At 42.6% G+C, this 24336-nt stretch overlaps 1 protein-coding gene across 3 annotated transcripts in view; it reads left to right on the top strand.

The window, feature by feature from the left end:
* The first annotated feature begins 495 nt into the window (after nt 1-495).
* glrx3 (glutaredoxin 3) overlaps nt 496-24336 on the top strand; it is a 35437-nt gene continuing 11596 nt past the window's right edge. For 2 of the 3 annotated variants that reach the window (XR_008761049.1, XM_055936622.1), the window contains exons 1-5: nt 496-653; nt 1616-1724; nt 12396-12470; nt 16053-16257; nt 22738-22910. Coding sequence is in view for 2 of the 3 variants with exons in the window: in XM_055936622.1 (XP_055792597.1) it covers nt 577-653; nt 1616-1724; nt 12396-12470; nt 16053-16257; nt 22738-22910 (639 nt within the window). In the remaining variant the exon portion in view is untranslated. The other variant, XM_055936638.1, reaches the window with a different exon arrangement.

Raw genomic sequence — 24336 nt, 5'->3', positions numbered from 1 at the left:
TTATTAAATACGATTGATTTAATTTGTTTGTGGAATATGAGGACAAATTACTTTCCCCCCCGCTACCAAATGCATGCTCAACACATTTTCTCCATTAGAATTATAACAATATTGTGCAACTAAACAGTAATATAGTATTTTACATGTTAGTTATTCATTTTAGTTCATAGATCAGTCATAGACCGACTCTGTGTAGGTAGTTATGTCTTGTTCCATCCATATAGTTGCTAGAATTTACCGACTCTACCATTAGCTTGTTTACACTGAGCTGCACTGGGGTCGGAACAAAGTCATCGTTATATTAACATTGGAGCCAGGTGAAATATGTCTCGGAAAATATACCTAAATTCATGGATGTGATATGCCACTGTAGTCCACATTTTGGAGTAGAGTGGCATATCCCATCCCTGCATGGAGGTACGTTTTCAGACCCATATCTAGCGCAGGGTTCACTGTGTTTTAATATAACCATGATGCGTTCCGACCCCGTTCAGCTCAGTGTAAACAAGCAGAACAGTAAGGTGTGTGTCTTCTGGCAATCCACATAGAACACAATCGCTCGGTAAGCGATTACACATGTCTGAAAACATGGCGAATTTTGTGGAGGCAACATCCTCGCAGCAGTTTGAGGACTTGCTATCAAAGGCTGGCAAGTATGTGCATAATTTCATAACATGACATTTAAGCAATTAGCCATTGAATGGTTTTCATTCAAATGTGCGTCATATGATATTTAGCTTGCTATGATAGCTACTTTTCTGTTATATCGAAATCTAGCTAGCTAACGTTAGCGTGATGTAGCTTCACCATGTTAGGGAACGTTAACTAGCTAACGTTATCTAGCTGCTCCAAATGAAAGGGCAACTAACTAGCTAGCTATTTTAGCGGATATTTGCTTTAGCATGTCGTCGGACGACAACGAACTTGGAACATCTAGCTAGCTAATAACATACATGTTTATTGTACATGGTGTGAATGTAGTTGATCATTGTACATGCTGATGTGTTTACCTAATATAAACAGTCAGGCTCTTGTGTCTTGAACTAATTCTTATCACGATATGGCAGGGCTAGGCGAGCCTTTCTATTAGGCAGACATTATATTATATTCCTGATAATGTAACGTTAGGTCTAGCTCTTATATGGGAGGGAGAGGGAGAGATTAACCCCTTTATCAGACATGACCAGGTGCCTGCCCATTTCAGAATTAGGTAGCTAACTAGGTCCATTCAGTTATTGTGCTTTTTAAATCCATCATTACAAGTAGGCTATAAAATAATGTTTCATTCCAGAAGACATGTTATGATCCAGTGTCCTAGTCATGTGATGTTCAGTTGGTCAGTGATCTCCTGCATGATCATCAGTGTATGGGAAGTAAGAATTAATGGATGTCAACAACGTCAATTAGCTCGGCCTATTGATGGTAGACAGTAGTTGGCAAGTGTGCATGCATGTCCCACATCTTTAGCATATGAATCTGTGTGTCACGATAAAGTTGTGCTGTTTCAGACCTATTGCTATGCTGAGATCTGACACCTGTCTCTTCCTTGAGCCTCACCGGTGCACCTATGGACTTACACCCATTCCAATCTAATGTGACTTCTCTGTTCCACCAGGTTCTTGACGGTGGTCCACTTCCAGGCAGCATGGGCCCCTCAGTGCAGTCAGATGAACGATGTGATGGGAGAGCTGGCCAAAGAGAACAAACACACCATGTTTGTCAAGGTACATACTATATCTTGTCATGGATGTTACATGATGCCTGATACACATACTATACCTTGTGATGTATGTTACATGTAGTGATGTTGAATTGGATACCCGGAGCTTCGAGCCATGCGTCCAAGTCGCTAAGCAGCTAACTTTGAAGCACAGTGTGTCGATCTGTGTATTACTTTTTTCAGTAGTACGTCATCAATGTCCGAAGCATCGTTTGATCACTTTGCCTTTTTCAAACCGTGTGTTGCAGAGTGTGAGATCCCACTGATTTCAGCGTGGTTCCGGTGCTTTCTTCTATTCTAAGCTGCTTTCAAACACACTGACCTCTATTGGACACCGTACTTAGAAATATAGTTTCAGCTGACCGGTAGTGTAGCAGGTAGAGTAGGGAACTATGGGAACAGTCAGGTAATTGAATGGCGTGAGGTTGAATCCCGTTAGAAGGTACATTTAAAAAAAAATGTGAAACCACACTTTCTGCACTGTTAAAGTGTTTTATTCAGTGTAGTATAAGCTTCTCTCTTAAGCATCCTAAATAATGCCATAGACAAACATGAACAACATCACCCCTGCCCAGAACCACCTGTTCTCTACGCTCTGCCATTTTGTTTCTCTCCATCGCCCACGCTCTTTCAATATTTAGATAATGAAGCATATGATTTTTTCCATTGTCTTAACGATGGAGTATTGCTTGATTTCCAGGTTTGAAATATACGTAAAAAAAAAAAAAAAAAGCTAACGAGAAGAGTATCGTGCAACCCATCGGGTATCTCACTGCCCCCTAATCTGACATGTCTTGAAATATGCAGACAGACAAATTAAAAGTTGACACGTTCCTGACCGGTTTTCTGTTATTTTGTATGTGTTTGACGGTCAGGGCGTGAGTTTTGGGTGGGTAGTCTATGTTGTGTGTTTCTATGTTTGTTTAAGAGTGACCTGATATGGCTCTCAATTAGAGGCAGGTGGTTTTCATTTCCTCTGATTGAGAGCCATATTAAGGTAGGTGTTTTCACACTGTTTGTTTGTGGGTGGTTGCCTCCTGTGTCAGTGTCTGTATGTTACGCCACACGGGACTGTTTCGGTATCGTTCGTTCGTTCGTTTTGTATGTAGTCTGTTTCCTGTTCATGCTTTCTTCGTGTTATATGTAAGTTCGTGTCCAGGTCTGTCTACATCGTTTATTTGTTTTGTAGTTTATCAAGTATAGTTCGTTTTGTGTCTTGTTTAATAAATCATTATGTCACATAAACACGCTGCATTTTGGTCGAATCACTACTCCTCCTCTTCGTATGAAGAGGAGGAGGAACGCCGTTACAAAAGTACATTTACATTGTAAAACTTCTAACAGCCAACTTTCTATCTCCGCCCATCACTTTTGGACTTTATAGCATTCCCAGAAGGCATGGATTATTGAGTCATTGTTAGTTTTACTCTTAAGACATGACTCTGCCGTTGTGCTGTAGAATTTATGGATTTTGTCTCTTGTATAATGAATTCTATACATTACTTTGTACTGAATGAAGCATACATTTTTGTTACCAGTAATTTTGTTAGTTATGTTCCAAAAATTCCCTCCAATATCAGTTATTTTTAAGTCTTGGTTCCTATTAAGTCTGTGGCAGTCATGACGTTTTGTCAGCCGGTTATTAAACTCGTTTAGCATCTCCAGGCCTCCATCATACAAGCCACTGATACGCGCCATTGGAACATCACATTTAAAAATGTCTAATGAATAAATGTAATATTACACCATCACAATAAATCCATTATTTATTTTAGGTCTAAAGAAACATTATGATGTGAAGAAAATGTATTTCAGAAGTACAGAATATGAGTTGGCCTACTGTATGCTATCTGGTTATGGGCCATGCCAAAGTTAGTTCAGTTAGCAGACAAGATAAGTCCTGTGCTATTATTTACATTATATGATTTGATAGTAAGAAGAATATAATTGAACTTAGCTGAAGACATTAGGAAGGAAGTGTTTCTCATTATGGAGCGAGTGAGCATAGGCAGTGGCTATGTTGAGAGTAAACGTGACCATTTGAAACAGGTCTTATACACTAGATTCAGAGTTATTTAGCAGTTTTAGTTGTGAATGATACAAACCTTTAGAACGTCTTAGAAATCAAAACATATAAATGGGCTGTCTGATGGGACAAAAGACTATTGATGAGTTGAGAAAGTAGAAGGAAAAAGCTTGTGCTCTTGTTCCTTGCCTCAGGCTGCACAGCTGGTCTCTCATCAAGTGGTCTTATTTTCACCCACCAGACTATTCTCCATTTAAATCTTTTCTTTAGTAATATACTAAATGAGTTTCGTTTTAGAATGGGTCATTTATCAATGGACAGGGACAGGAACAGGGACATGGAACAGGAACAGGGACAGGAACAGGGACATTAACAGGAACAGGGACAGGAACAGGGACATGGACATGGAACAGGGACATGGACAGGGACATGGACAGGAACAGGAACAGGGACAGGGACAGGGACAGGGACAGGGACAGGGACAGGGACAGGGACAGGAACAGGGACAGGGACAGGGACATGGACAGGGACATGGACAGGGACATGGACAGGAACATGGACAGGAACATGGACAGGAACATGGACAGGGACAGGGACATGGAACAGGGACAGGGACATGGAACAGGGACAGGGACATGGAACAGGGACATGGAACAGGGACATGGACAGGGACATGGACAGGGACATGGACAGGGACATGGACAGGAACATGGACAGGAACATGGACAGGAACATGGACAGGAACATGGACAGGAACAGGGACATGGAACAGGGACAGGGACATGGAACAGGGACATGGAACAGGGACAGGGACATGAACAGGGACATGAACAGGGACATGAACAGGGACAGGGACATGGAACAGGGACAGGAACAGGAACATGGACATGGAAAAGGGACAGGAACAGGGACAGGGACATGGAACAGGGACATGGAACATGAACAGGGACAGGAACAGGGGGCAGGAATAGGAACATGGACAGGAACAGGGACAGGGACATGGAACAGGAACATGGAACAGGGACATGGACAGGAACAGGGACATGGACAGGAACAGGGACATGGAACAGGGACATGGAACAGGGACCTGAACAGGGACCTGAACAGGGACCTGAACAGAGACAGGAACAGGGACAGGAACATGGAGCAGGGACAGGGACAGGAACAGGGACATGAACAGGAACAGGGAACAGGAACAGGGACATGAACAGGGACAGGAACAGGGACAGGAACAGGGACATGACAGGAACAGGAACAGGGACAGGAACAGGGACATGGAACAGGGACATGGAACAGGGACATGGAACAGGGACATGGAACAGGGACATGGAACAAGGACAGGAACAGGGACATGGAACAGGGACATGGACAGGAACAGGAACAGGGACATGAACAGGAACATGGAACAGGGACATGGACAGGAACAGGGACATGGAACAGGGACATGGAACAGGAACAGGGACAGGAACAGGGACCTGAACAGAGACAGGAACAGGGACATGGAACAGGGACATGGACAGGAACAGGGACATGGAACAGGGACATGGAACAGGAACAGGGACAGGAACAGGGACCTGAACAGAGACAGGAACAGGGACAGGAACAGGGACAGGGACATGGAACAGGGACAGGAACAGGGACAGGGACATGAACAGGGACAGGGACATGGAACAGGGACATGGAACAGGGACAGGGACAGGAACAGGGACATGACAGGGACAGGAACAGGAACAGGGACATGGAACAGGGACATGGAACAGGGACATGGAACAGGGACATGGACAGGAACAGGGACATGGACAGGAACAGGGACATGGAACAGGAACATGGAACGGGGACAGGGACAAGGAACAGGGACGTGGAACAGGGACAGGGACAGGGACATGGAACAGGAACGTGGAACAGGGACAGGGACAGGAACAGGGACAGGGACATGGACATGGACAGACTTTGCAAAAAGGAACTAAGGCCAGAACGTGTCAATTAATTTGATCTCCTGAGATTTCAGAGTATTCTGAAGAGATGTAGCATTACGTTCATAGAGCTTTTGACCAGAGCCCACAGGGGCAATGTAGTACACTAGTTATATAGGGAATATGATGTAGTGCACTAGTTATATAGGGAATATGGTGTAGTACACTAGTTATATAGGGAATATGGTGTAGTACACTAGTTTTATAGGGAATATGGTGTAGTACACTAGTTATATAGGAATATGATGTAGTACACTAGTTATATAGGGAATATGATGTAGTACACTTGTTATATAGGGAATATGGTGTAGTACACTAGCTATATAGGGAATATGATGTAGTTCACTAGTTATATAGGGAATATGATGTAGTACACTAGTTATATAGGGAATATGATGTAGTACACTAGCTATATAGGGAATATGATGTAGTACACTAGCTATATAGGGAATATGGTGTATTACACTAGTTATATAGGGAATATGGTGTAGTACACTAGTTATATAGGGAATATGATGTAGTACACTAGCTATATAGGGAATATGATGTAGTACACTAGCTATATAGGGAATATGATGTAGTACACTAGTTATATAGGGAATATGATGTAGTACACTAGTTATATAGGGAATATGATGTAGTACACTAGTTATATAGGGAATATGATGTAGTACACTAGTTATATAGGGAATATGATGTAGTACACTAGTTATATAGGGAATATGATGTAGTACACTAGCTATATAGGGAATACGATGTAGTACACTAGCTATATAGGGAATACGATGTAGTACACTAGCTATATAGGGAATACGATGTAGTACACTAGTTATATAGGGATTATGATGTAGTACACTAGTTATATAGGGAATATGATGTAGTACACTAGTTATATAGGGAATATGATGTAGTACACTAGTTATATAGGGAATATGATGTAGGACACTAGTTATATAGGAATATGATGTAGTACAGTAGTTATATAGGAATATGATGTAGTACAGTAGTTATATAGGGAATATGATGTAGTACAGTAGTTATATAGGGAATATGATGTAGTACACTAGTTATATAGGGAATATGGTGTAGTACACTAGCTATATAGGGAATATGGGGTAGTACACTAGTTATATAGGGAATATGGGGTAGTACACTAGTTATATAGGGAATATGGGGTAGTACACTAGTTATATAGGAATATGGTGTAGTACACTAGTTATATTAGGAATATGGTGTAGTACACTAGTTATATTAGGAATATGGTGTAGTACACTAGTTATATTAGGAATATGGTGTAGTACACTAGTTATATAGGGAATATGGTGTAGTACACTAGTTATATAGGGAATATGATGTAGTACACTAGTTATATAGGGAATATGATGTAGTACACTAGTTATATAGGGAATATGATGTAGTACACTAGCTATATAGGGAATATGGTGTAGTACACTAGCTATATAGGGAATATGATGTAGTACACTAGTTATATAGGGAATATGGTGTAGTACACTAGCTATATAGGGAATATGATGTAGTACACTAGTTATATAGGGAATATGATGTAGTACACTAGCTATATAGGGAATATGATGTAGTACACTAGTTATATAGGGAATATGATGTAGTACACTAGTTATATAGGGAATATGATGTAGTACACTAGCTATATAGGGAATATGGTGTAGTACACTAGCTATATAGGGAATATGATGTAGTACACTAGTTATATAGGGAATATGGTGTAGTACACTAGCTATATAGGGAATATGATGTAGTAAACTAGCTATATAGGGAATATGATGTAGTACACTAGCTATATAGGGAATATGGTGTAGTACACTAGTTATATAGGGAATATGATGTAGTACACTAGCTATATAGGGAATATGGTGTAGTACACTAGCTATATAGGAATATGATGTAGTACACTAGTTATATAGGAATATGATGTAGTACACTAGTTATATAGGAATATGATGTAGTACACTAGTTATATAAGGAATACGATGTAGTACACTAGCTATATAGGGAATACGATGTAGTACACTAGTTATATAGGGAATACGATGTAGTACACTAGCTATATAGGGAATACGGTGTAGTACACTAGCTATATAGGGAATACGGTGTAGTACACTAGCTATATAGGGAATACGGTGTAGTACACTAGCTATATAGGGAATACGGTGTAGTACACTAGCTATATAGGGAATACGATGTAGTACACTAGCTATATAGGGAATACGATGTAGTACACTAGCTATATAGGGAATACGATGTAGTACACTAGCTATATAGGGAATACGGTGTAGTACACTAGTTATATAGGGATTATGGTGTAGTACACTAGTTATATAGGGATTATGATGTAGTACACTAGTTATATAGGGAATATGATGTAGTACACTAGTTATATAGGGAATATGATGTAGTACACTAGTTATATAGGAATATGATGTAGGACACTAGTTATATAGGGAATATGGTGTAGTACACTAGCTATATAGGGAATATGATGTAGTACACTAGCTATATAGGGAATATGATGTAGTACACTAGCTATATAGGGAATATGGTGTAGTACACTAGTTATATAGGGAATATGATGTAGTACACTAGCTATATAGGGAATATGGTGTAGTACACTAGCTATATAGGAATATGATGTAGTACACTAGCTATATAGGAATATGATGTAGTACACTAGTTATATAGGAATACGATGTAGTACACTAGTTATATAGGGAATACGATGTAGTACACTAGTTATATAGGGAATACGGTGTAGTACACTAGCTATATAGGGAATACGGTGTAGTACACTAGCTATATAGGGAATACGATGTAGTACACTAGCTATATAGGGAATACGATGTAGTACACTAGCTATATAGGGAATACGATGTAGTACACTAGCTATATAGGGAATACGGTGTAGTACACTAGTTATATAGGGATTATGGTGTAGTACACTAGTTATATAGGGATTATGATGTAGTACACTAGTTATATAGGGAATATGATGTAGTACACTAGTTATATAGGGAATATGATGTAGTACACTAGTTATATAGGAATATGATGTAGGACACTAGTTATATAGGAATATGATGTAGTACACTAGTTATATAGGGAATATGATGTAGTACACTAGTTATATAGGGAATATGGTGTAGTACACTAGTTATATAGGGAATATGGTGTAGTACACTAGTTATATAGGGAATATGATGTAGTACACTAGCTATATAGGGAATATGATGTAGTACACTAGTTATATAGGGAATATGATGTAGTACACTAGTTATATAGGGAATATGATGTAGTACACTAGTTATATAGGGAATATGGTGTAGTACACTAGTTATATAGGGAATATGGTGTAGTACACTAGCTATATAGGGAATATGATGTAGTACACTAGTTATATAGGGAATATGATGTAGTACACTAGTTATATAGGGAATATGGTGTAGTACACTAGCTATATAGGGAATATGGTGTAGTACACTAGCTATATAGGGAATATGATGTAGTACACTAGTTATATAGGGAATATGGTGTAGTACACTAGCTATATAGGGAATATGATGTAGTACACTAGCTATATAGGGAATATGATGTAGTACACTAGTTATGTAGGGAATATGATGTAGTACACTAGCTATGTAGGGAATATGGTGTAGTACACTAGCTATATAGGGAATATGATGTAGTACACTAGTTATATAGGGAATATGGTGTAGTACACTAGCTATATAGGGAATATGATGTAGTACACTAGCTATATAGGGAATATGATGTAGTACACTAGCTATATAGGGAATATGATGTAGTACACTAGCTATATAGGGAATATGGTGTAGTACACTAGCTATATAGGGAATATGATGTAGTACACTAGTTATATAGGGAATATGATGTAGTACACTAGTTATATAGGGAATATGGGGTAGTACACTAGTTATATAGGGAATATGGGGTAGTACACTAGTTATATAGGGAATATGGTGTAGTACACTAGCTATATAGGGAATATGATGTAGTACACTAGCTATATAGGGAATATGATGTAGTACACTAGCTATATAGGGAATATGGTGTAGTACACTAGTTATATAGGGAATATGGTGTAGTACACTAGCTATATAGGGAATATGATGTAGTACACTAGTTATATAGGGAATATGATGTAGTACACTAGCTATATAGGGAATATGGTGTAGTACACTAGCTATATAGGGAATACGATGTAGTACACTAGCTATATAGGGAATATGATGTAGTACACTAGTTATGTAGGGAATATGATGTAGTACACTAGTTATGTAGGGAATATGATGTAGTACACTAGCTATGTAGGGAATATGGTGTAGTACACTAGCTATATAGGGAATATGATGTAGTACACTAGTTATATAGGGAATATGGTGTAGTACACTAGCTATATAGGGAATATGATGTAGTACACTAGCTATATAGGGAATATGATGTAGTACACTAGCTATATAGGGAATATGATGTAGTACACTAGCTATATAGGGAATATGGTGTAGTACACTAGCTATATAGGGAATATGATGTAGTACACTAGTTATATAGGGAATATGATGTAGTACACTAGTTATATAGGGAATATGGGGTAGTACACTAGTTATATAGGGAATATGGGGTAGTACACTAGTTATATAGGGAATATGGTGTAGTACACTAGCTATATAGGGAATATGATGTAGTACACTAGCTATATAGGGAATATGATGTAGTACACTAGCTATATAGGGAATATGGTGTAGTACACTAGTTATATAGGGAATATGATGTAGTACACTAGCTATATAGGGAATATGGTGTAGTACACTAGCTATATAGGGAATATGATGTAGTACACTAGCTATATAGGGAATATGGTGTAGTACACTAGCTATATAGGGAATATGGTGTAGTACACTAGTTATATAGGGAATATTATGCCATTTTAAATCGCATGATATTTGTCACTTATACACGTGTTAAGCAGATGTTATTGCGGGTGTAGCGAAATGCTTGTGTTTCTAACTCCAACAGTGCAGTAATATCTAACAAGTAATATCTTAACAATTTCACAACAATACACACATTTAAAGTAAAGGAATGGGATTAAGAATATATAAATATATGGACGAGCAGTAGGATATTTGATCCTACATATATTGTACACTGGAAATGAGCTATTTTCTTAATTTGTGTTTCAAAAGATTTTTTCCAATTATGAACAATATTCCTACATTCTCCAATAGGAGTCTGCTGTTCCTGTACCAGTCTAGGTTGTCTCTAACCAATCAATAGCACTGTTATTACCCATGTCACATGGAAACAAGCATTTTACTATAAATATTTAGTGACCATATGTTGCCATCCTCATAGCTTTATTTGACTGCGTTAATGTAGGTTGTGTTCATACAAGCCTGTAAGTGTCTGTCACCCATAATGCCCTGCCTCATGGATCAGGAACACAAACAGCAGAGTTTGCTCGAGGCAGGAAGTAAGTGATGTCTGTAATCGCCTGTCTGTAATGGCTGGCTGCCACCAACCTGGGTCAGTGATTTATGGATTTCAATATGTGCGAGCTAAATATGATTGAACAATCTCTGGGTCAATTTGTGCATCAATGTTGGTTTTCTTTCCTCTGCCTGGGGGGGGGGGGGGGGGGTTCTGGAAATTCATGGTGAAATACAAACCTTCTCAAAGCCCTGTTTGTGTGATGGTCCGGTGTTGGACGGTAGCTAACGTGACCTTTTTAAAGTAACCCCTGTTGAACTCAGAAACATCATTGTGTTACCTCTCATGTAGCCTATTGTTTTTACCCATTGAATTGACTTGAACATGTGATTATATATATATATTTTTAATGATTTTAAAGTAAATGGCAAACTTGGAACTATTTTTATTCCTCTGTTAGTTTGAGGTGTGTGTGGTCACACTCGTTCCTTTAATTTGGTCCTGGTGGATTGCCATAGCACTGTCAAGAACAAAGCAACCATCCATCACCAATCACAGATCACAGCTCACCAATCCCAGCTCACCAATCACAGCTCACAGCACCCCGAGCAGAGCAGGAGGTGGTGCTGCTCTGCTCTCTCATTTCTCTTTGCTTGTTAGACATATCAAAGTGGTGAATGTGTGCTTTATTTTCTCCCTGAAGGGTGATGCCTGCTGGCTAAATAAACCGAGTGTTGAGGGGAAATTCATTGGGGTTCTCCATGTGTGGATGCAGACATTGTTTGATGGCTTGGAAAGGGAACAAAGGGGTATCAACATTGTGTGGATGATCCCTCATTCACTCCATCTCTTTCTCCCTTCCTCTTCCCTTGCTTTGTCCTCTCTCTCTCTCTCCCTCCCTCCCTCCATCCCTTACTCCTTCCTTCACTTCTCTCTCGCTCCCTGCATCCCTTCCACCCTTCTTCCCTCCACCCCTTCCTCCCTCCATCCCTTTCTCCCTCCATCCCTTCCTCCCTTCCTCCACCCATTCCTCCCTTCCTTCCTCCCTTTCTCCCTCCATCCCTTCCTCCCTTCCTTCCTCCCTTTCTCCCTCCATCCCTTCCTCCCTCCTTCCCTCCACCCCTTCCTCCCTCCTTCCCTCCACCCCTTCCTCCATCCCTTCCTCCCTTCCTCCCTCCTCTCTGTCTTACAGCTGGAGGCAGAAGCAGTGCCAGAGGTATCAGAGAAATATGAGATCGCCTCAGTCCCTACCTTCCTCTTCTTTAAGGTGAGTCTTATTGCCTCAGTCCCGACCTTCCTCTTCTTTAAGGTGAGTCTTATTGCCTCAGTCCCGACCTTCCTCTTCATTAAGGTGAGTCTTATTGCCTCAGTCCCGACCTTCCTCTTCATTAAGGTGAGTCTTATTGCCTAAGTCCCAACCTTCCACTTCATTAAGGTGAGTCAAGTACTGTAAAAAACTAATTTACACTACTTGGCCAAAAGTGTTATTGGATTTGGCTATTTCAGCCACACACAGGTGTATAAAATCGAGCATACAGCCATGCAATCTCCATAGACAAACACTAGCAGTAGAATGGCCTGTACTGAAGAGCTGTGACTTTCAACGTGGCACTGTCATAGGATGCCACCTTTCCCACAAATCAGTTGGTCAAATTTCTGCCCTGCTAGAGCTTCCCCGGTTAACTGTAAGTGCTGTTATTGAGAAATGGAAATGTCTAGGAGCAACAGCGGCTCAGCCGTGAAGTGGTAGGCCACACAAGCTCACAGAACGGGACTGTTGAGTGCTGTAGCACTTAGAATTCGTCTGTCCTCGGTTGGAACACTCACTACCGAGTTCCAAACTGCCTCTGGAGGCAACGTCAGCACAAGAACTGTTTGTCAGGAGCTCCATGAAATGGGTTTCCGTGGTCGAGCAGCCGCACACAAGCCTAAGATCACCATGCGAAATGCCAAGGGTCAGCTGGAGTGGTGTAAAGCTCACCGCCATTGGACTCTGGAGCAGTGGAAACGCGTTTTTCTGGAGTTATGAATCACGCTTCACCATCTGGCAGTCCGATGGACGAACCTGGGTTTGGCGAATGCCAGGAGGACGCTACCTATCCCAATGCATAGTGCCAACTGTTTGGTGGAGGAGGAATCATGGTCTGGGGATGTTTTTCATGGTTCGGGCCCCTTAGTTCCAGTGAAGGGAAATCTTAACGCTACAGCATACAATGACATTCTAGACGATTCTGTGCTTCCAACTTTGTGGCAACAGTTTGGGGAAGGCCCTTTCCTGTTTCAGCATGACAATACACCCGTGCACAAAGCGAGGTCCATACAGAAATGGTTTGTCGAGATCGGTGTGGAAGTACTTGACTGCACAGAGCCCTGACCTCAACCCCATCAAACACTTTTGGGATGAATGTGTGGCTCAGTTGGTAGAGCACGGCGCTTGCAACGCCAGGGTTGTGGGTTCAATTCCCACGGGGGGACCAGGGTTCAATTCCCACGGGGGGACCAGGATGAATATGTATGAACTTTCCAATTTGTAAGTCGCTCTGGATAAGAGCGTCTGCTAAATGACTTAAATGTAAATGTTAAATGTAATTGGAACACCGACTGCGAGCCAGGACTAATGGCCCAACATCAGTGCCCGACCTCACTAATGCTCTTGTGGGTGAATGGAAGCCCTGTAGTAATGATCCAATATCTAGTGGAAAGCCTTCCCAGAAGAGTGGAGGCTTTTATAGCAGCAAAGGGGGGGACCAACTCCATATTATGGCCATGATTTTGGAATGAGATGTTCGAGGAGCAGGTGTCAACATACCTTTGGTCATGTATTTTGTGAGTGTGTGTGTGTGTATAAACTCAGCAAAAAAAGAAATGTCCCTTTTTCAGGACCCTGTCTTTCAAAGATAATTCGTGAAAAATCCAAATAACTTCACAGATCTTCATTGTGAAGGGTTTAAACACTGTTTCCCATGCTTGTTCAATGAACCAGAAGCACTTAATGAACATGCACCTGTGGAACGGTCGTTAAGACACTAACATCTTACAGACAGTAGGCAATTAAGGTCACAGTTGTGAAAACTTTGGACACTAAAGAGGCCTTTCTACTGACTCTGAAAAACACCAAAAGAAAGATGCCCAGGGTCTCTGCTCATCGGCGTGAACGTGCCTTAGGCCTGCTGCAAGGAGGAATGAGGACTGCAGATGTGTTGACAATGACAATGTTGATACCCCAATAAATTGCAATGTCCGTACTGTGAGACGCTGAAGACAGAGCTACAGGGAGACATGGTGGACAGCTGATCGTCCTCGCAGTGGCAGACCACGTGTAACAAGATATATATATAGTACCAGTCAAAAGTTTGTACACACCTATTCATTCCAGGGTTTTTCTTTATTTTTACTATTTTCTACAATGTAGAATAATAGTGAAGACATCAAAAAGATGAAATAACACATATGGAATCATGTAGTAACCAAAAAAGTGATCAACAATCAAAATATATTGTATATTTGAGATTATTCAAAGTAGCCACCCTTTGCCTTGATGACAGCTTTGCGCACTCTTGGGATTCTCTCAACCAGCTTCACGTGGAATGCTTTTCCAACAGTCTTGAAGGAGTTCCCACGTATCCTGATCATTTGCTTTACTGAAGTTGCGAGACATTGCAAGCCAAGAAATTGTGATCTACAGCATTCCGTAGCGAGCTACAATTTTGGATTGCTGATAGAGTCAGAACCGAGCACTAGGTCTGTCTGCCCTCTCTCTCTCCGTCCCTCACTAGCTCGCTATGAAAAATGCAAGTGTTTGTGTTCTCGGAATTACGACAAGTAATCAGTCTCCTCCATTCCAAAAATGCTGAGTATTAGGAGTCGATTCCTGGCGGAATTGAATCTTGACACTCCGAAATGGGAGTCGACACCGGGAGTCGACTTGCAAGGAGTCAAGGAATCAAATTATTTTGGATTCGACTCTTCACCACTACGTCATCGTCGTTAACAGTTGGAAAAATGGCAGAGAAAGGCCAGCGACAGCAATACTGTATGACAATACTTTGAGAAGTTGAATGAGAAGGAAGTGCAGACTTTTTGAGGTGGAACTGAGGTACAGTAATAGTAGAGCAGGTACAAGGCTTCACCATCTGAAAGGGACGCACCGTGACGCCCAAACCTCTGCTGGCAGCTGCACAGCTGCATTTGTTGTGAATTCATGTGGAATTTTATGAATTTTTCTTGTCGTTTTATAATAGACAACTGGAAGAAAAAAACCTGTGTTTGAAATCCACATTTACCGTGTCAAGTTCATTAGTCCTTTTATTCATTTTTGTACAGTATGGAAAGTAACATGCTGCCCTTAGGATGCCTATATCAGCCTTAGAGGCTGCTGGTAAGTTAGGATTCCTATATCAGCCTTAGAGGCTGCTGGTAAGTTAGGATGCCTATATCAGCCTTAGAGGCTGCTGGTAAGTTAGGATGCCTATATCAGCCTTAGAGGCTGCTGGTAAGTTCTTGTCTGTTAGGAGAGGTAACACACACTGGATATCAGGATCAATAGGAGAATATAACCTAGTTTACAGCTTCTCCACAGTTAGTACCATCAGGCCTTCTGTCAGGCCTTCACTGATGATTTAACATGCCAAACATTCAACTGGGAGAGGACTCCTGTCCTTGAATCTCAATCTCTCTCTGTCTCTCTTTTTCTCTCTTTCTCGCTCTCTTTTTCTCGGACTCTCTCTCTTTCTTGATCTCTCTCTCTCTCAACCCTCCTCCTCTGGAATAATACAAACAAAAAGAAAAACCATTGCGTTAAAATATTAATGTTATTTTTCTTTCTCCCCCATCCTCTGGTGTGTCTCAGGGTGGCCAGAAGATTGACAGGCTGGACGGAGCTCATGCTCCAGAGTTGACCAATAAGGTCCAGAGGCTGTCGGTCAGCTCGGGGGGGCTGGGCGAGCCAGGGGCTGAGCCCCCTAAAGAGGACCTTAATGAGCGTCTGAAGAGACTGATCAACGCAGCACCCTGCATGCTCTTCATGAAGGGATCCCCCCAGGAACCCCGCTGCGGTAAAGAGAGAGAGAGAGAGTGTGTGTGTGTGTGGTCTTCATGAACAGGCTCCCGCTGTGGAAAACACACAGGGGCCAGGCCTGGTAATTAGAAAAAGACAGAGGGGGGGTTGGTGGTGGAGGAGGAGGAGAGGCAGGCCTGGTGGTGGTGGAGGAGGAGGAGGAGGAGAGGTAGGCCTGGTGGTGGAGGAGGAGGAGAGGCAGGCCTGGTGGTGGTGGTGGAGGAGGAGAGGCAGGCCTGGTAATTAGAGAGAGGCAGAGGGGGGTTGGTGGTGGAGGAGGAGGAGAGGTAGGCCTGGTGGTGGTGGAGGAGGAGAGGCAGGCCTGGTGGTGGTGGAGGAGGAGAGGCAGGCCTGGTGGTGGTGGAGGAGGAGAGGCAGGCCTAGTGGTGGTGGAGGAGGAGAGGCAGGCCGGGTGGTGGTGGTGGAGGAGGAGAGGCAGGCCTGGTGGTGGTGGTGGAGGAGGAGAGGCAGGCCTGGTGGTGGTGGTGGAGGAGGAGAGGCAGGCCTGGTGGTGGTGGTGGAGGAGGAGAGGCAGGCCTGGTGGTGGTGGAGGAGGAGGAGAGGCAGGCCGGGTGGAGGAGGAGAGGCAGGCCTGGTGGTGGTGGAGGAGGAGGAGAGGCAGGCCTGGTGGTGGTGGAGGAGGAGGAGAGGCAGGCCTGGTGGTGGAGGAGGAGAGGCAGGCCGGGTGGTGGTGGTGGAGGAGGAGAGGCAGGCCTGGTGGTGGTGGTGGAGGAGGAGAGGCAGGCCTGGTGGTGGTGGTGGAGGAGGAGAGGCAGGCCTGGTGGTGGTGGAGGAGGAGGAGAGGCAGGCCTGGTGGTGGTGGAGGAGGAGGAGAGGCAGGCCGGGTGGAGGAGGAGAGGCAGGCCTGGTGGTGGTGGAGGAGGAGGAGAGGCAGGCCTGGTGGTGGTGGAGGAGGAGGAGAGGCAGGCCTGGTGGTGGTGGTGGAGGAGGAGAGGCAGGCCTGGTGGTGGTGGAGGAGGAGAGGTAGGCCTGGTGGTGGAGGAGGAGAGGCAGGCCTGGTGGAGGAGGAGGAGGAGAGGTAGGCCTAGTGGTGGTGGAGGAGAGGCAGGCCTGGTGGAGGAGGAGGAGGAGGAGGAGGAGGAGAGGCAGGCCTGGTGGTGGAGGAGGAGAGGTAGGCCTGGTGGTGGAGGAGGACATTACACTGTACAGGGTTGAGGTTCCACTCCAACCACGCCGCTGATTATAAGTTTCAGTATTAGGTTCAAGGCAGTTTGCCAAACGTCTAACGTTACATTTTAGTTTAGTTTAAAATCTAAACCCACACGTGTCACTTTTCACCTCATCCTGAAATGTATCTGTAAATATGTTTAATCTGTAAAGAAGCCAAGTCGTAGTGTTTGAACTCTAGTTGAATCCCCAACAAGCCGCGCGATGCTGTGACTACGACCTCGCTACTTCTTTAAAGAAGCCCTCTAAACCTGAATTTAAAGGTTACACACTCATACACCATGTAAAACACATGTTCCTAACACATTACACGCTCTTTGTGTGCCTGTGTGTGTGTGTGTGTGTGTGTGTGCATAATAACCTAACTTTCCTTGAAATAAGAAATCAGCTTTTTATGTTCCCTTTTTCCTGGAGCTGTATCGTCTGTCTGCGGAGCGCGATCCCCCTGACCCTTTAGGAGAAGGAGAGAGGGGGAACAACCTCTCGCCAATCAATCGTGCGTGTCTGGGTCTAGGATAGAGAGCCTCTAGCCAGAGAAAGCAGCTGGGCCTGGTGTAGTAGAAATAAGTTAATATAGTGGCATGTAGCTGAATAACCATTAGTTAGGGGCCTCTAGCTGTTTTATAATGAATTCCCCCATGAATGAATGAAGTATCAGAATGAGAGTTTCACTGCAGGCTCTACATGCAGGCAACATATCACCCCTCCCCTCCTCCCACTCCTGTTCCCTCTCTGTTTCCTTCTCTTTTTCTCTGCCTCTCTCGCTTTCTTTCTTGATCGCTCGCTCTCCTCTCTCCCCCTCACTTTCTCCTCTTTCTCCTCTCTTCCTCTCTCCCTCTTCTCCTCTCTCCCTCTTTCTCCCTCTCTTTCTCCTCTCTCCCTCTCTCTCTGTCTTTCCCCTCTCTCTCTCTCTTTCTCCTCTCTCCCTCTTTCTCCTCTCTCTCTCCCTCTCTTTCTCCTCTCTCTTGCTGTCTTTCACTTGCTCTCCTCTCTCATTCTTTCTCTCGCTCGCTCTCGCCCTCCCCCTCGTTTCCATCTCTCTATTCCCCTCTGTCACAGTCTCTTCTCAAACACTGACTCACACCCATGTATCAAGGACATAACACATACCTGCCTCATATTTAAACAGTGATCCTGTCCGTGCCAATGTGGACCCATGTCAGTAGTAAGATAGAAAGAGCTATTACAATAGATACACTGCATTAGGAAAGTATTCAGACCCCTTGACTTTTTCCGTTACAGCCTTATTCTAAAATTGACAACAACAAAAAATGTCTCATTTCCTTATCAATCTACACACAATAGCGCATAATGACAAAGCAAAAACAGCTTTTTAGAAATGTTTGCTAATTTATGAAACATAAAAAAAACGGAAATATCACATTTACATAAGTATTCAGACCCTTTACTGAGTACTTTGTTGAAGCACTTTTGGCAGCAAATACAGCCTCGAGTCTTCTTGGGTATGATGCTACAAGCTTGGCACACCTGTGTTTGGGGAGTTTCTCCCATTCTTCTCTGCAGATCCTCTGAAGCTCCTGTCAGGTTGGATGGGGAACGTTGCTGAACTGCTATTTTCTGGTCTCTCCAGAGATGTTCGATCAGGTTCAAGTCTGGGTTCTGGCTGGGCCACTCAAGGACATTCAGAGACTTGTCCCGAAGCTACTTCTGTGTTGTTTTGGCTGTGTGCTTAGGGTCGTTGTCCTGTTGGAAGGTGAACCTTCACCCCAGTCTGAGATCCTGAGCGCTCTGGAGCAGGTTTTTATGAAGGATCTCTCTGTACTTTGCTCTGTTCATCTTTCCCTCGATCCTGACTAGTCTCCCAGTCCCTGCCGCTGAAAAACATCCCCAAAGCATGATGCTGCCCCCACCATACTTCACCTTAGGGATGGTGCCAGGTTTCCTCCAGACGTGATGCTTGGCTTTCAGGCCAAAGAGTTCAATCTTGGTTTCATCAGACCAGAGAATCTTGTTTCTCATGGTCTGAGAGTCTTTAGATGCCTTTTGGCAAACTCCAAGCGGGCTGTCATGTGCCTTTTTCTTGAGGAGTGGCTTCAGTCTGGCCACTCTACCATAAAGGTCTGATTGGTGGAGTGCTACAGAGACGGTTGTCCTTCTGGAAGGTTCTCCCATCTCCACAGAGGAGCTCTGTCAGATTGACCATTGGGTTCTTGGTCACCTCCCTGACCAAGGCCCTTCTCCCTCGATTGCTCAGTTTGGCCGGGCGGTCAGCTCTAGGAAGAGTCTTGGTGGTTCCAAACTTCTTCCATTTAAGAATAATGGAGGCCGCTGTGTTCTTGGGAACCTTCAATGATGCAGAAATATTTTGGTACCCTTCCCCAGATCTGTGCCTCGACACAATCCTGTCTCGGAGCTCTACAGACAATTCCTTCAACCTCATGTCTTCATTTTTGCTCTGACATACACTGTCAACTGTGGGACCTTATATAGACAGGTGTGTGCCTTTCCAAATCATGTCCAATCAAGTTGTAGAAACATCAAGGATGATCAATGGAAACAAGATGCACCTGAGCTCAATTTCGAGTCCATTAGCAAAGGGTCTGAATACTTATGTAAATAATGTATTTTTTTCAATGTATTTTTATTACATTTGCAAAATCAAATAACTTGTTTTTGCTTTGTCATTATGAGGTATTGTGTGTAGATTGATGAGGATTATTATAAAAAAAATTTTTTACATCCATGTTTAGAATAAGGCTGTAACGTAACAAAATGTGTAAAAAGTCAAGGGGTCTGAATACTTTCCGAATGCTGTGTGTGTGTGTGTGTGTGTGTGTGTGTGTGTGTGTGTGTGTGTGTGTGTGTGTGTGTGTGTGTGTGTGTGTGTATGACAATCATTTTAAGTAATATGTGTAACACTGATAAAATGAATGTCTTACACGTATTACTTAATGAATGTGATGATACCAGGCTAGGGTTTGGGACCATCTTTATTTGACCTTTTAACTTCATGTCTTGTTCATTTGTTTCCAAATGTCCCCTATAATATGAGGGTAACAAACATGCTGCTGACCAAACTCATCTGCAATTATGTCCTGATTTAATATCCTGACTCTGTTGTTCCTGTTAACATACAATAACATGTAACTAACCTGATTAATATCCTGACTCTGTTGTTCCTGTTAACATACAATAACATGTAACTAACCTGATTAATATCCTGACTCTGATGTTCCTGTTAACATACAATAACATGTAACTAACCTGATTAATATCCTGACTCTGTTGTTCCTGTTAACATACAATAACATGTAACTAACCTGATTAATATCCTGACTCTAGGGCCTCCCGGGTGGCGCAGTGGTCTAGGGCACTGCATCGCAGTGCTAACTGCGCCACCAGAGTCTCTGGGTTCGCGCCCAGGCTCTGTCGCAGCCGGCCGCGACCGGGAGGTCCGTGGGGCGACGCACAATTGGCATAGCGCCGTCCGGGGTAGGGAGGGTTTGGCCGGTAGGGATATCCTTGTCTCATCGCGCTCCAGCGACTCCTGTGGCGGGCCGGGCGCAGTGCGCGCCAGCCAAGGGGGCCAGGTACACGGTGTTTCCTCCGACACATTGGTGCGGCTGGCTTCCGGGTTGGAGGCACGCTGTGTTAAGAAGCAGTGCAGCTTGGTTGGGTTGTGCTTCGGAGGACGCATGGCTTTCGACCTTCGTCTCTCCCGAGCCCGTACGGGAGTTGTAGCGATGAGACAAGGTAGTAATTACTAGCGATTGGATACCACGAAAATTGGGGAGAAAATGGGATTAAAAAAAATAAAAATAAAAATAAATTAAAAAATATCCTGACTCTGATGTTCCTGTTAACATACAATAACATGTAACTAACCTGATTAATATCCTGACTCTGTTGTTCCTGTTAACATACAATAACATGTAACTAACCTGATTAATATCCTGACTCTGTTGTTCCTGTTAACATACAATAACATGTAACTAACATCCTGATTAATATCCTGACTCTGTTGTTCCTGTTAACATACAATAACATGTAACTAACCTGATTAATATCCTGACTCTGATGTTCCTGTTAACATACAATAACATGTAACTAACATCCTGATTAATATCCTGACTCTGTTGTTCCTGTTAACATACAATAACATGTAACTAACCTGATTAATATCCTGACTCTGATGTTCCTGTTAACATACAATAACATGTAACTAACCTGATTAATATCCTGACTCTGTTGTTCCTGTTAACATACAATAACATGTAACTAACCTGATTAATATCCTGACTCTGTTGTTCCTGTTAACATACAATAACATGTAACTAACCTGATTAATATCCTGACTCTGATGTTCCTGTTAACATACAATAACATGTAACTAACCTGATTAATATCCTGACTGATGTTCCTGTTAACATACAATAACATGTAACTAACCTGATTAATATCCTGACTCTGATGTTCCTGTTAACATACAATAACATCTAACTAACAACCTGATTAATATCCTGACTCTGATGTTCCTGTTAACATACAATAACATCTAACTAACAACCTGATTAATATCCTGACTCTGTTGTTCCTGTTAACATACAATAACATGTAACTAACCTGATTAATATCCTGACTCTGATGTTCCTGTTAACATACAATAACATGTAACTAACCTGATTAATATCCTGACTCTGTTGTTCCTGTTAACATACAATAACATGTAACTAACCTGATTAATATCCTGACTCTGTTGTTCCTGTTAACATACAATAACATGTAACTAACCTGATTAATATCCTGACTCTGATGTTCCTGTTAACATACAATAACATCTAACTAACAACCTGATTAATATCCTGACTCTGATGTTCCTGTTAACATACAATAACATCTAACTAACAACCTGATTAATATCCTGACTCTGATGTTCCTGTTAACATACAATAACATGTAACTAACCTGATTAATATCCTGACTCTGATGTTCCTGTTAACATACAATAACATCTAACTAACAACCTGATTAATATCCTGACTCTGATGTTCCTGTTAACATACAATAACATCTAACTAACAACCTGATTAATATCCTGACTCTGATGTTCCTGTTAACATACAATAACATGTAACTAACCTGATTAATATCCTGACTCTGATGTTCCTGTTAACATACAATAACATGTAACTAACAACCTGTTGATTTCTCCTCAGGGTTTCAGCCTTCAGATTGTATTTCTATTTCAGTACCACGCTATCCAGCATAACAGCCGTGTACCTGTCTTATACCAGGTTTACAAACACACCGTGTCCTCTTCATCACCCAGGTTTCAGCCGTCAGATTGTGGCGCTTTTCAAGGACCACGCTATCCAGTTCAGCAGTTTTGACATCCTGTCAGACGAGGAAGTGAGAGGGGGGCTGAAGACCTTCTCCAACTGGCCCACCTACCCTCAGGTTTACATTAACGGAGAACTCGTAGGGGGACTGGACATTGTCAAGGTGAGGAATGTTAAACACACATTTAGCCCTACACATTTTTATTTTCCAGAGAAGTGAGGTCGAGCGAAAAACAAAACAAACGTGGACAACAAAAAAAATGAAAAATTGAACCCTTGTAAAAATACTAAATAACCTTGGTATAACACCTAGAGACCTCACCAAGAGATTTGAGCCTTTTGGTGTAATGGTTGTAAAATGACCGAGACCAGGGTTTGAGTCCTGGTCAGGATACCCTCCTAATGAACTACATTGGTTGCAGCAGTTGGATAGCACTATTGACAGCAGGTCCCAGGCAAGTTAGAGGGCATCGTTCTGTCATTCTTCATAATGGATGTTCTATGTATACAATTCTATTAAAGTAATCAGACCCCCGTCTTTACTGTATTGATCTGCTTCAGCTTCTATTCAGCTTGAATTCTACATTTAACACAATCTAAGCATGTAAATATATTTAGACAGCTGACGCAAGCACAAATCAAATCACATTGTCTTCAGGAAGTGTACTTCTTGAGTCATATGTAGGTGTGTTTCAGACTGTAGGTGTGTGATTCAGACTGTAGGTGTGTGTTTCAGACTGTAGGTGTGTGATACAGACTGTAGGTGTGTGATACAGACTGTAGGTGTGTGATTCAGACTGTAGGTGTGTGATTCAGACTGTAGGTGTGTGATACAGACTGTAGGTGTGTTTCAGACTGTAGGTGTGTGATACAGACTGTAGGTGTGTTTCAGACTGTAGGTGTGTTTCAGACTGTAGGTGTGTGATACAGACTGTAGGTGTGTGTTTCAGACTGTAGGTGTGTGATACAGACTGTAGGTGTGTGATACAGACTGTAGGTATGTGATTCAGACTGTAGGTGTGTGTTTCAGACTGTAGGTGTGTGTTTCAGACTGTAGGTGTGTGATTCAGACTGTAGGTGTGTGTTTCAGACTGTAGGTGTGTGATTCAGACTGTAGGTGTGTGTTTCAGACTAGGTGTGTGTTTCAGACTGTAGGTGTGTGATTCAGACTGTAGGTGTGTGTTTCAGACTGTAGGTGTGTGTTTCAGACTGTAGGTGTGTGATTCAGACTGTAGGTGTGTGATTCAGACTGTAGGTGTGTGTTTCAGACTGTAGGTGTGTGATTCAGACTGTAGGTGTGTGTTTCAGACTGTAGGTGTGTGTTAGTGTGATACAGACTGTAGGTGTGTGATTCAGACTGTAGGTGTGTGTTTCAGACTGTAGGTGTGTGTTTCAGACTGTAGGTGTGTGTTTCAGACTGTAGGTGTGTGATTCAGACTGTAGGTGTGTGATTCAGACTGTAGGTGTGTGATTCAGACTGTAGGTGTGTGTTTCAGACTGTAGGTGTGTTTCAGACTGTAGGTGTGTGTTTCAGACTGTAGGTGTGTGTTTCAGACTGTAGGTGTGTGTTTCAGACTGTAGGTGTGTGT

The sequence above is a fragment of the Salvelinus fontinalis genome, chromosome 1 (genome assembly GCF_029448725.1).
Source record: "Salvelinus fontinalis isolate EN_2023a chromosome 1, ASM2944872v1, whole genome shotgun sequence".
Taxonomy (NCBI): domain Eukaryota; kingdom Metazoa; phylum Chordata; class Actinopteri; order Salmoniformes; family Salmonidae; genus Salvelinus; species Salvelinus fontinalis.
The sequence above is the reverse complement of the archived record's forward strand: the minus strand, read 5'-3'. Positions and strand labels throughout refer to the sequence as shown.